The 13,393-nt window shown below is 51.5% G+C and overlaps 1 protein-coding gene across 1 annotated transcript; it reads right to left on the bottom strand.

Annotated features, from left to right (window-relative positions):
• Nucleotides 1–10,843: 10,843 nt before the first annotated feature.
• Nucleotides 10,844–12,205, bottom strand: MIND_01357700 (uncharacterized protein; the record flags this gene model as incomplete). The annotated part of the gene is made up of 6 exons (XM_037370007.1): nucleotides 10,844–10,924; nucleotides 10,977–11,045; nucleotides 11,093–11,294; nucleotides 11,348–11,751; nucleotides 11,806–11,865; nucleotides 11,917–12,205. 6 exons carry the CDS (start codon nucleotides 12,203–12,205, stop codon nucleotides 10,857–10,859), a joined length of 1,092 nt encoding a protein of 363 aa, XP_037213563.1. The 3' UTR covers nucleotides 10,844–10,856.
• Between the last annotated feature and the right edge of the window lie 1,188 nt (nucleotides 12,206–13,393).

The following is a 13,393-nucleotide window of genomic DNA, read 5'->3' as shown; positions in this document are numbered from 1 at the left end:
CCAAAAAAGAACAACTTGGAGGAATCAGACTTACGAGTATCCTCTGTGATTTGCCCATGACTCCTCGACACTCTCAAAGTCCCCTCCTGCGTTGCTTATTTCTGCTGGGCGAGTCCCGTCCAGAACTCCACCAATAGTCATGATGTTTTGGTGGGAGAGTAAGTCGGAGGCGTCAAACTCGTCATCGTCGGCAAGGTTCTGGAGGGCTTGGAAGTTGTCCTTTGCTTGACGGCTCATGACTTCAGACTGTCAGCAGAGAGAAGTATTTGTCGAGGAATAAACAGTTACCTTCCATGTCCTCTTCCATCGCCTGGGCCAGCTCCACCCGATATTTCTGGACTCCTGCCGCACTGAGAGTGACCCGCTTGGTTGGGAGACCTCCAGAGAACAAGCCAAAGGCGGGCGCTGAGCTGCCCAAGATGGTTAGGCGGCCAGACTTAGCACCGGACCTCCACATTGTGGGACCGGCGTTGACCACTGTTGGTGGTTTCGCTGTCCTTCTCAGTGTGACGATGTGACACACAGCTTTCCCTTCACCCTTCACCTTCAAATCTCGTCAATCGCCTCGTCAATGGCCTCACCCATAGACGCGTTCAAGAACGGCTGCTCAGGTTTATTCTCATTCCCTCTCCCTGCTTCCTGTCGCTGATGTGTTTTAGCTCACTACTGACCGCCACGTCACTCTTTCTCCCGGCGTCGCCAGCTGTCTGCTAAACAGGTGTGTGGCCGGCCTTTCATATTACTCCAGCTTCTCATTCTGGCCACAGTCTTTCCACTCCCCCAAGCACTAGAACAGACAGCAAGCTGGCTGCTCGCTCTCACTACCTCACTACTCTCATTACTCTCCCCTTGCGACTTCTTGTACGACTTCATTTTCTCCCACATCTACTACCCTTACAACAACAACTACCTACCTATCGCTCCACAACCAATCACTTTCTTATCTTACCACTCCTCACTTGCTGTTATAACCTGCGGACATTCACAAATAGCCTACCTTATACACACCTCGTCGATATCTGGAGCATGGAAAGCTCCATGGCCTCTTATCCATACCTGCTTACATTCGTTATCTGCACTCTTATCTCGTACCCATTTGCCTGTGGCTTTGGCCGCAGGATGCTTTTATGACTGAATATTCTTCTAACCCTAACCCTAAACTCATGATGGCTGCGAAAGTAAAAGTCGGACATCATGTTTCGACGTGACTTAGAACCATTGTGCTCAGAAATTTATGAAAATAAATACATCTCGTGAATCAAGTTCAATGCCCGCATCCAATGCACTTCAATTCAGAGGAGATTAAGAAGATTGTATTTTTGCCTGGTTTCGAGCTTCAGTTCGCAGGTGCGGTCACACTTCCACTTTCTTTCTTTCCATGTCATGGGACGTTCTCGCAAGCACCATACAGCGGAAGAACAAGCACTAGCGCGTCGTCTAGCAAACCACAAGTACGACAATAGCACTCGGTGCATTACAATCCTGTTTTCCTCGATATAGACTAACCGAATAGTCGGGAGATTGTTCGCACCGATGATGCTCAAGCAGCGTCATCGCCGCAAAACTTGCCAAAGCTCATATACCGAGGCTCAAAATACCTAATCTTGTTGAAGAGTGGGCATGTGCTCCCCTCCACACTGAACTAGACGTCTTTCTCGATGCGCAAGACAACGACTTTGACGAAACACCTTTTGCCCATTGGCTCCAACGTCCACCCTTTGATTTGGAGCTGATTTCACGCGTCGAAGGCCCACCAGAGTGCTGTGATATACTATATCTGTGCTGTCTCGTCGACGGTCGACTACAATATCGCGAGCATGCCTTCGAAATGGACCTCCGCCAAAGGATAGGTAACATCCGACGTCCGAAGGCCATGGACCAGCTGCGCAATATGGTTAAGCAGTATTTGGAGGAGAATTGGAGTCACCTTATCCAACAGCAGTCGCTGTATGCTGTAGGCACACGCAGGCATTTCCTATTCGAGCGCCATCTCGTTCATCTGGGGCGTAAAATTTGTCGTATGCATTGCTTGCGGTTCATTTAGAAATATTACCTTACTACTATGCAATGCCACCAGTCTCTTGAAATAATAACCACCTCAGACTCAAAGAACTCTCCACCTCAGACGCAAATGATCTTGCTTTGTCATGATCATCGCATCTCGATCTTCTTCCTTCGCCGTCACGACGATGGTATCCAATGGCGACTTTTGCGAGCCGCCCTTTTTTGCGAGCCCAAACTATCAGTCCTTTGGCAACCACGAACAGTCAGACAAGCTTCTCTATTGGCTTGTGCCAAACCTGGGAGGTTTCTCGTTACTGTACGTGCCATACACCGTCTAGTCGCAATCTCAGTCCACCCAGAAGCGCTGCCTCTGCTGCAGCTGGCGCGGACCGCAACATTATTACGGGGGCATCTCACATGGGCCAGCCTCACAGCGCAATGGCAGTTGTTGTGTGCTATTGACCACGACAGTATCAATGCAGCGGGAGAGCACCAAAGTCTTCGACCCTTGCCCGCTGGTGCAATCCTCCCTCCATCGACAAAAATGCCTCCCGTCAGCATCTCGAGCCAAAAGCCTGCGTCTGGATCTACTGCTTCAGTACAATCTTCAGCAAAAACTGCTGCTAGAAAGGTCTTCGTCGCCAGCGATGTCCCACCCGGAGCCCGCTTTTTATTGCCAGCTTCTCAGCTGGGAAAATTCGTTAACCCGTCGTCTGCCACTGCGGTCACTCCTTCGATATCGACTCCCAGCATCCTCAGGATGTCATTGTCCTCTGCGGACCCCGAAACTCTCCACGTTGCCGCCTCAGAATCCATTTCTACCGCGGGAAGCTTGAAGCACAAACGACAAGCTCGCCACAAGGATCGGAACACTCGCCGCATAGAGCCCATTGACGAAGAGGAGACAGCTGCCGCCACACACGACGCCGAAGAGTCCCGACAACATCCTGTTTGCATTCAACACAACTACAGGATCCATTTATCGTGATCAGTAAGTGTCGAACCTCTCCGTGAGTCGGACTGCCGATTAACGGAGTACATTAGTGATACTGCCATCGAGGAACTCTCTGCCGGCAAACTCGAGTTCCATCGCCGCGCAAGCCTCCAAGCGCGGATTCGCACACATCGTGGTATCAACTGCACATCGTAGACAGTCCGTTAATCTAAAGTTTCTTTGCACATGCACAGCCAGACAGCGCGTGTTCACCGACCGACCCTTGCACTAAATCACAAGATTCCCGCCGGAGTAGCACAAACGGCAGAGCCCACAAACGGCAGAAGCCCCTAAACTTGAAGGACCCTTCACATTCCATAACAATTCCATAATATTATCGTACGACCACAGTCGGACCACTATCCACACCAACCTCTCCCCCCACTCAACTCCTTCAACTTCCGTTTCCTTTCTGACGCCAAACGACAAGCCAATGGACGACTCGGATGGAACGGTGCCCATAGACGACGATGGAAGCAAGGACTGGGTGGACGACGGACCTCTGATGAATGCGACAAGCACTCATGCGAGTCGAAACCCAGACCGACCTGTTATTCCCCGCCGCACCCAGAAGCTTCGCCGCAAAGGCGCCAACTACCGCGCAAACCAGCGAGCACGTCACGCTTTGAAGGCAAAACGCGGTGGCGATATTGCAGATGCTATTCGGGACATCCTCAAACCTGTGCTGGAGGAAGTACCGAAACTGGCGGCGGACTTTGGCATGTCGGAGGGCGAGGTTATACGCAGAATTACCAATGCGTCCCGAAAAGCCATAAGGAAGCGGCGGAAGGTCAGCCTTCATAACGCGAAGATCAAGCACCTCATGGGGGAGCTGAATGCTGGTATGTCGTCGCCGTCGTCTTCGCCACACTGTTATGATGCTCATGTAACATAGACCGTCCTAGAGGCGATAAATACAAGCTTCAGCATGTCCACGCCATGATTGCTGCAGATCCCAGCCTGCTCGACGACATTACCCCAGAGCAAGTTGCAGATGCCGTCGAAAACATCCAAGCCCAGCGGGAGACGAAAAGACAGGGAGTGCGCGCTGACAACAAGTCAGCGAAAATGGATGGGGTCCATTCGCTCCAGTATATTGCGGATGATGTATGTGCCGCCTAATGCTTCTTGTCTGACTCGGATTACTGATCATTCGACAGATGAAGACTCTCCATACTCGCACCGGAATTGTTGGCGCAGCAATCTTCTCGGGCGGCCATCTCAATGATTCCATGGTTCCAGTGGCCATCGAGTCCGGCGGCGGGGCTACAGTTCTTCCCAGATGTGCTGAAGAAAGATCCGGCACAGCTGACAGCCCTGTTCCAATTGTGGGTTGTTGCGCGAGCTGCAGGTTGGTGTCTGCTCCTATCTGTTGGTGCTGCGCTGAAAGAGTCAATTCAGGTACAATCGGGCGGCCAGTGTACCTCAAATGAGAGTTGAAGCTTCATCGATGATTCAGGCGTCGCTTGGTGAGATATTCTTTTCTCGCGCTTTCTTTGACTCTGAGTTATCTTCGCAGACCTTATCGTTGGCAAGCATGTACGCATGAATTTCGAAAATTTCGGAGAAAATTGTGGCGCTGCATAGTGTAACCCTCGTCTGGCCGGCCGAGGTCCCGTGGAAGCGCATGTCTCTTCAAAATAACAGCGACACGCGTGTAATCTACAAGGCCCTGAAGGACAAGGTGTGCGAATGGAAGCGACTGGACGCGCAAGAGGTCGATGCAGAGGTCAAACGCTTCCGACAACTGCAGAAAGGTGTCGAGCCCAAGAAGCGGAAAGAGCGGAGCGACAAGGGCGTCGCTCGGGGGTCAAGGTCGAAGCTGCGCAAGACTACCAACACCAACGTTGATACCGACTCTGAGTCTGAATCGGGGTCTCAATCCGGAGGTGACAGTGATGTCGTTGCCCCAACCTTGTCCAAGTCCACCGAGCAGAAGCGGAAGATGCTTACGGCTCTTGCCCGCGACCGCCGCACGACAATCAGCCAAAGCCCAGAACTCAAGTCAAAGCCGAGACGGCGATCCAAGCAAGATAATACGCAGGCTCCCAAGCGAAAACCAACAGCCCGACTCGGAGGCGGCCTCTGGGGATGGCGCTGGCCAGAGCCGTAAGCGCAAGCGAGGAGCTGATGATGTGGAAGAGGAGGACGGGGCTTCGCCGGAGCAAGAAAAGGAAGCGGACAGCGTCGGGAAAGGAGAACGAGGAAGATACCAGCGATGGCGGGAAGGCTCACCGCCGGCTTCAGCGCCGCATGGCCGAGGGGAACAAGCCTCGACCTAAGCCTAAACCAGCATTTGGGAAGTACGCAAAGCAACACCACTCTGGTTGCTTCTCGTGGCTTTTGTCAAGGGAAGGAAAGGTCAGGGTCCACCTGGCCAGAGGAATTGATTAACGACGATCTCATTTTTTGACTTGACTAATACTCTTGGACTTCACGCTCATTTTGATCCCATCAGACCCAGTACAGCGTATCTTATTCAGACAAGCTCTTCTAATCCCTCACCCCTACCACACTCTCTTTCTTGCTTCTGGTTGACACTCTTACAGTACACCATAGTTTTCATAATACACCTGCCTGATTTAGTTTTGACCTTTTTTGGCTGACCTTGAAGTTCTTCGAGACCCTTTCTTTTGTTTGATGGGATCAAACTAATTGATGATCTTGATGGGTATTATCTGGAAAAGATATTGCAGCATAAGTAGCATACACCCTATAGTAATAGTAAAGCTTCTAAGCTTGACAATTAAGAAATTATAGCAGTTTTACTGCAGCATACATGCCAGACATGTCTGACAGTCTTAAGTGCTGAAATTCTAGACTTTATAGCAGTTTTATTCTGGGATGTATTGCAGCATAGGTATTTGCATATCATCTATTCTAACTAGAATGGAGACCACGCCGGGCACTCACTTCTAATTAGAGTAGATAGGTGGAAGTAACAGGTGAATCCAGAGCGTGACGGCCATTGTCAATGCGGCGTTCCCACGAGCCAGAAACCTGACCAGCTTGTCGTTGCCGAGCAAGAATATGGATGGGGTCATCGAAGGTTGCCCAAAGTCCCGGATCAAGGCCAGAGGAAACGATGCCGTGCCGCTCGAGCCAGCGCTCATCGAGGTCAATGCCATCCGGCATATTAGCGTGGTCTTCATCAAAATCCAAAGCTACTGGATGGGATGGCGGCTGGGTGTTGACTATGTCGACAATCTGAGGAGTAGCCAGCGCGCATACCAGAGAAAGAGCATGGTTGAGGGTGTCCTTATCGGCTTGCGCTGGTTTAAGGGTCAACGGGACCCTTAAACGAGCAATCTGTGGTCGCTGTTAGTGGGCTCAAAACATGTATTGAAACTTACCTGAGCAATTTCAAGTGCAGCTGTCATATGCACATCATCGTATGGCCGATAAAAGCTCTCTTTTGGTGGATCACCTCCGTCAACCCACTCTACTTGTGGCAGCCAGCGCCACAGGTATTCCATCTGGTATCGATTGATGTCGAATCCGAGGCATTCCGCTGCGGCCCACAGTGTTTCAGCGGGAGGAGTAGTCAGATTTTGGCGTTGCAACCGAACTTGGCCAGGGCTAGAAGATGAACATAAGCGAATATTAAATGAGGTGCAGGCACACATACACAACAAACGCAGCAGGGCGGCTCTCCGCGCATACATGGCACAGCAATTTGAACTGCGCTTGCGTCCAGTCGGTGATTATTGATGATAAGCACCGCCGGTGTGACCAATTTTGGCACACTTCACACTGAATAAGGCGACGCGGAGCGTCTGACGGCTCCTCGTCTGCATCGGAGCCGCATATGCAGGAGATTTGGCCCCATGCCTCGTCAATTTCATCCCGGCCCAACCGAGAGTCGGCTTCATCGGAGCTCGAGGCCGGCGCCGGCTCATCGTCGGGCTGTACGGAGTATGCTTCTGATTCTGGATCGGATGGCGCCGAGAGCTCCTCCTCGTCCTCCGAGGCATCACCCCCTTGATTGTTTTTTTCGACTTTCGCGGCTTTGAAGGGGGCAACTCGGATTGTTGTGGGTTTTCGGTGTATTCGCTGTATCGCACAAGTTGACGTCCTTGATGCCAAACCCGTTCAGTGTTGTCTAAGCGAAGATGGTCCGATTGCGGGAATCCTGCTTTGATGAATGTCTCCGACTCTGGGTCAAACGTACAGTGCAGCCCATTCGTCCACTTCTTTTTGCGCTCGGCACGGAACAGCCGCTGAGCCGGTTCGCCGCCGACCAGGCGATAAACCAATCCGGAAATTTCATAATTTGGCGGGATTCCTTTCAGCTTCGAGAACGCGCCAGTCATATGACGCTGGACTGAGCCACTAACTTGTATTGCCCGTCCTCCGTTCTTCATTCCGTCGTAGTCAAAGATCCGGCCATTTGGAGATAAGTAGCGAGTCATGAAGTGGGAGCCGTTGGTGTAAATGTGCGATATGAGTTCATATCTAACCCCTGGAGCTAAGTTTGGATTGTTTGGTGTCCGGAAAGGGGTGCAATTCGGCCGGAATATGCCAATCGTATTGATCCGGCTCCACGACCTCGATGACGAAGATGAGTGGAATCGACAGGACATAGGAATGGGATATGGTGATGCCACCACAGAGGTACTCTCCATCGACAGAGCGCCAACACTTGCCATCCTCCCAGGAGCCTGAATTGAGGAAGCCCTGGTTAAACCATTTGGTTATTTTGCCGTTGAATTGCTCAAATTGGTGGTTGAGCAGCTGAATTTCATTTCTGGCTGCAGGTGTGTCAACGAGCCAGTGTGTTTGGGCATGAGTAGGGGAATCAGGGTCACCGTAACACATCCGCAACAAAACAGCTTGGACGCGAAATAAATTAATGGCCCGGGCAAGCGGTGCCGACTCAGCGTTATCAGCTTTCATTGCGACATGATGTGTTGTGGCTTCCCAAAGCCATCCCTAGTGTCCGGTCAGATTTCACGCATGATTTGTGAAAAGTGGTACATACAAATGGCGTATACCATTGCTCCTCAGATGTTAACCCAATGATAATTGGAGATAATACCATCTGTCGGCGAAAGTCATTTCGAGCACTGGCCAGCTCCGGCGATGTCAGCTGATCATTACCAGCTTCTGATACATGCTGTCGAAGAACACGCAGCAGCCAGTTCAGCGGTTGGTTATCGGGAAGTGAAGCTAGATGCTTTTCGAGTGCAGTAGAGTCACGTGCAGCAACAGCGAACAGCGCCGTAAGGCCAGAGTCCAACCAACAAGAGTTGTTAAACCAGGGATAGGATAGCTGATAGGTCAGCTTCGAAGTTTGATACTGGTGCTGGCTGGCGATGAGATGATGCATGCAGTGTCTCGGGCACCAGGTCAGCAGCACGATCGGGAGGACGGGCATCCGCACGCTCAGCTGCCGTGGAAACATGGCCTCGAGAGTGATGGGTACGCCCGTAAATATTTGATGTTGCCTTCCAATGTCTGGGGTCACTTCCGTAGTAGATTTTGCCGCCATCTGGGAGAAGATAAGATAATCAGTCTCAGATTTAACTCAGAAACCAACGCTTCGCATGCAGATACTTCTCTTCCAACAACTCTGCCGCCCGCACCAGACCCTCCAGCCCCTCAAACATATTGTTTCCTCTCTTGATCATACTGTAAAGTCGGTGATGCATTGCCTCCTCTGCATTTGTTGTCGCTGGCAAGTCAAAGAAGAGACTTGTATCCATTGCCAGCTCGGAGCGGAACAGCATGGATGCATGCTCTGGACGCATCCACCACAATAGCCAGGGCTTGACTCGGGGAAATCTTCGATAATCTCGGCGGCCTTCTGACGGAAAATGTTCCCTGTCGCACAGCTCAGCAACTCGTGAACACGGTTCTGGAAGTGCGGGCGCTGAGTTGGCGTAATGACATGGCTGATTTTGCTGACTCGTTCAACTTGCTCTCGGAAATGTCGCCGCAGCCCTTGACAAGACCTTGTGCATCTTGCCGGAGTTCTGTCTGAGTTCGGTTGTTGTCTGGTTGCCGAAAGAGAAACTCGACAAGTGCATCGAGTAATCCATTGCGCTCCGCCTCGCTGAAGTCCAGGACCTGGTTAACACAAAATCAGACAAAGTGGCAGCCACATGGAAATCTCACGTTGGCAATCAAATAAGAAGGAATAGGTTTTCCGGGATGTCGAAGCCTATACTCCTCCTCGATACCCTTCAAAAGTTGACGAAAGTGGAGCAAGTAATGCTTGCTCGTTGCACCGTGACTAAACGTCATTACCAAGGGCACATAAGACTTGAGAAACTCCGGCTCATATGCCGAGCTGACAATAAGATAGTTCTTATCGCCCTTGAAGTAGTTGTGAGCGGCGTCCGAGACAACACCATTTAGTGCATCCTCTTCGATATGACCTTTGACTGAGCGGCGACGCATGAAGGGGGATTGGAGAACAACAACCTTGAAATCTCGGTTGTAATGCACATTGATTGTCCAACTTGGGTGCGCTGCGCGGAATTTGGCCATCTCGGGTTCGAAGTGCTTATCTTGTGTCTTGATTCCAGGTTGCAGCTTGTCAATTGCTTTGCGCTTCTCGTAGGCAGTACGCTGCTGATTAAGAAGGAGTGGATTAATGGTGGAGACTGAGGGACCTGGCCCACCAACACCAGGACGGCCGGCCAATAGTTGGGCAGGCCCTGCAGTCGGATAGTCGCAGACAAAGTTGGTGAAATCTACCGTTTGCGCTGGTGTTAGGCGCTTCTCGTTTGGGGGATGAGGATGGCCATGTGAAGTGTTCTCGTAGTGTACACCGTCCCGATAGATCCAGTACCGTGAAATTTTGCCGCATTGGTGCCATTGAAGCTCAGCACCCCAGGCACAACCCGCTCGCATCTGTCTCTCGCGCGTGGGGCTTCTTCGTCAATGGCCGCACGATGATTTTGCAGTTACCGTTATTGCATTTTGCGTAACCAAGACACCGCCGTCGAGTAAGCTTTCCGTCTGGGAAGGATTCTGCGGAGGTATCACCCTTGCTACTGCCCAGCGTTTGAAAAGCCCAGTTCACCCGCAAATTGAATTCCGTCACCATCTCTAATGGATAATCTGCAGCCCAGTCTCCTTCGGGCCAAAAATCCCAGTTGTGCTTCTGGACAAGCGCTTGAGTCGTTCATCCTGCGACGCATCGGGTTTTACTTCTGATTCAGGGTGTTGGGAACGCGGAACATGCTGCTTTGGTGCCGGTGGTAACGGAATACGCTCGCGTTGGGCTGGCGTAGGACTGGTTGAGCGACGAGGGTGGGTAGAGGCAGCACTTGGGAGTTGACTCCCGCGGAGCAATTTGTCCGTGCTCCGGTTCTCAGCTGCGACGTGCTGACGCTTATGGCGCGAATCCGTGGCCTGTGTCAAAATGATTCCTAGAAAGTTAATAAGAAGCTATCATGGCATATGAAAGGTTTCGCACCTGCAGGATGTCCAAGCCTCACTCCAGTATATGCGAAAATCTTGCCATCTTTCCCGACAAGCGGTTGTACACCCACTCCAAGGTCCTCTTCATCAACTACGGATGCGTAGGAAGCACAAACTGGCACCCGAGAGCTGAACATACCAACAGGTATACCATCCACTTCACTTCCTGTCGATTCGAGGCTTGCAGACCTGTCGGAGGTGCTGTCCGATCGTTTTCGACGGCGTTTAATACCCACAACTTGCTGGATAAGTCGTCCGATGCTATTCTGATACAAGTGTTAGCCGCTGAGAATAGAGCCAATTGTGCATACCATAAACTCCATCTTGTATACTGGTTGACGGTGAAAAAGACGGAAAATATCACAAAGATTTGCTCAGGGGGATTTTCAAAAAACATCAGATTGGATCTTCAAACTACATGCAGCCGCTATTCGGCATCGCCTGTGTCTGCGTCAGGGTCGTCATCCAGCTCATGCTGCTCTGCTTCATCCCACTCTAAGTTCGAACAGTCAGAAACACTGAATTTTCAACGGGGAGCATCGCATACCTTGAGGTCCAACAATATCCTCCTCCTCCTCAAGTTCTGACGGATCATCTTGCATGCGTGTTTGAATAGCTGAAAGGTGGTGTGTCAAATAACACATAGGCCAAAGAACTACTCACATTCATCGTTCTCCAATTTATTAGTAGAGTTGAGCTGGCGCCATAAACCCGGAAAGGCCGATGAACAGTCATCGCCCGTAAGTTCGACCAAATTTGGGGTCGTACGGCCATCGGATGGAAGTAAAAGACGATGAGAATACTTGCCATGTGTGTGTGGTTTCCATGATTTGTCAGGCTCGCACCGCCCCGAAAAACCACAACGCTGAGCTCAACTCCACAGGCGGCATGATATAGTGCATGTCCGCAGAGGCAAACCTGTTTCAGCTGCCGGGTAATTCCTTTCATTGTCGAGTCAGGAGCGATGCGTAGGCCATAAGCGCAGCGTGAAGCACCGCAAATCAGCGTCCCACGACATTTTGAACGAAATTTCTTGCCGGATAGGAGTGTGGGTGAATGAATAGAGCCTCGACGAACGCTAGGAAGCGATTCCAGCACCCAGAACACGTCAAATGCCCCGGGCGTTGTCAGCTCTGGCCGCGAGAGGCTATATTCAGTAGGGCCATCCGGCCACCCATTCCATTCCGAAGCCGCACGGCGCTGGAAGGAAGCGAGCGGCGGTGCGGGTATGGTTGTTGACACAGGCGTGGGTGAAGAACTGGAAGGGGCTACTGCGGGCGTTGTACTGAGAGATGGTCGTGCGATAGTTGCGCGGCGTGTTACTATTGAGTTTCAATGTCAGTTTAGTGTGAACTTGAACGCGGCTGGAGTATAACCTGTGACGCCGCTAGTAGGCTGCTGTTGTCCCCGAGCGTGAACTATGGCCACCAGGTTACCTGCATGGCTATGTGAGACTATTTACATCGCTTGAAGCCGGTCGCACGCACCATCAACACCATACGCCGGTCGAAGGATCGGCTTCTTCTTCTTAGCTTTGAGTTTTTCAATCTCATCTTCAAGTTCTTGAACTGCTGCTTGCAGATTCCAAAGGTAGAATGCACAGAGAGCTAGAGCTCCACCGTAGATGAAGGACAGTGCACGAGTTGTGAAAACCGTTGAGAATATGACGACCGTTGACTGGTAGGCAGAGATCACCCAAGGGAGGTACGCGGAAGCCAGAATGGAAAGCAATATCGTGTTTGAGGCCACAAGAAACCACAGTATTGGCTCGGCCATTTGGACTATGACAGCGTAGAAAATTGTCCTCGTCGGCGGCGATGGACGATGAACGAGAGAAAGAAGCGCTAAGCGGCTGTGCAAACGTCAAAGAAGTTACGAGAGTATCTGTCGACGAATAATACTCACTACCTGCCTGTGGCTCAGCTTCAAGCTGATTGTTGGTGTATACGAGCAATGGTATATTCGTGACAACTTGAAGTGTGCCAGTGGGCTGCGTCGGCGCGGCAGTGTGACTGGTATCGCGGCCTGTGACATGGCCGCAGCATGGCCGCGACAGAGCCGCAGCATGGCCGCGACACGGCCGCGACACGGCCGCTGCGGGGCCGCGACAAAATCCTCAATGGCTGCGGCCATGGAGGTACAGCCACACGAAGTTGGCCGCAAGACCGCGACATGGCCGCTGTACGGCCGCGACAAGTCCACACTTAAGTTGTCTCTCTGCACCAAACTGAGTGCCGATTGATATATTTGAGTACTACACGTGTCCTTTAACCAACCAACACTCAGCTCTATGCCCCAATGAGGCAGAGGCGTCCGTACGGCCCCCCTGCGGCCATGTGGCTGTGCAATCGCGGCCCTGCGGCCGTGTCGCGGCCATTTAGCGTGGCCCCGCTGGCGCTCATTTCGACAAGGAGTCCATCAAAACACTGACAGATCTCAGCGCGGACATATCTCAAAAGTGGAATGCACGCGCTTCAGCAGAGCCGAGTTTTAAGCAGGAAGTCGAAAAATATCTAGTGGTGGGCCCTGTCCATTGTCTCCGCTAAAAACAAATTTGAACCGATGTGACAGGCTTGGGAAGACACAATGTCCATCAGAGGCAGTCACCTTACTGGCCTTCCAATGCGCGCTCCATCCCGGTTTACCACTCGAACTTCTGCATCTAGAACATTCAATCTGGGTGCGAAGATTGCAAAAGCCATAGACATGTTGAGCTTGTGGAACGACTCACAGTCGGTGACCTCTCGAAAAACCAGTGGCAGCAAGGGGGTGTCGGTTCTAAGCTTTGGCCTCGCCCGTCCCGCACGTTACTGACGCGGACGTATTTACAAGTTCGGCGTGGAACATCATCGAACCCTCGAGTCTCCGTGTACTATTACCTTTATCATACCCTTGGCATATTATTATTGACGACAAAGAATCTATTCCCTATTGCAATCCACGACGAAAGCTTGGAAAGTGTTA

The sequence above is a fragment of the Mycena indigotica genome (assembly GCF_014461135.1).
Source record: "Mycena indigotica strain 171206Taipei chromosome Unknown Mind.scaff0016, whole genome shotgun sequence".
Lineage (NCBI taxonomy): Eukaryota > Fungi > Basidiomycota > Agaricomycetes > Agaricales > Mycenaceae > Mycena > Mycena indigotica.
The sequence above is the reverse complement of the archived record's forward strand: the minus strand, read 5'-3'. Positions and strand labels throughout refer to the sequence as shown.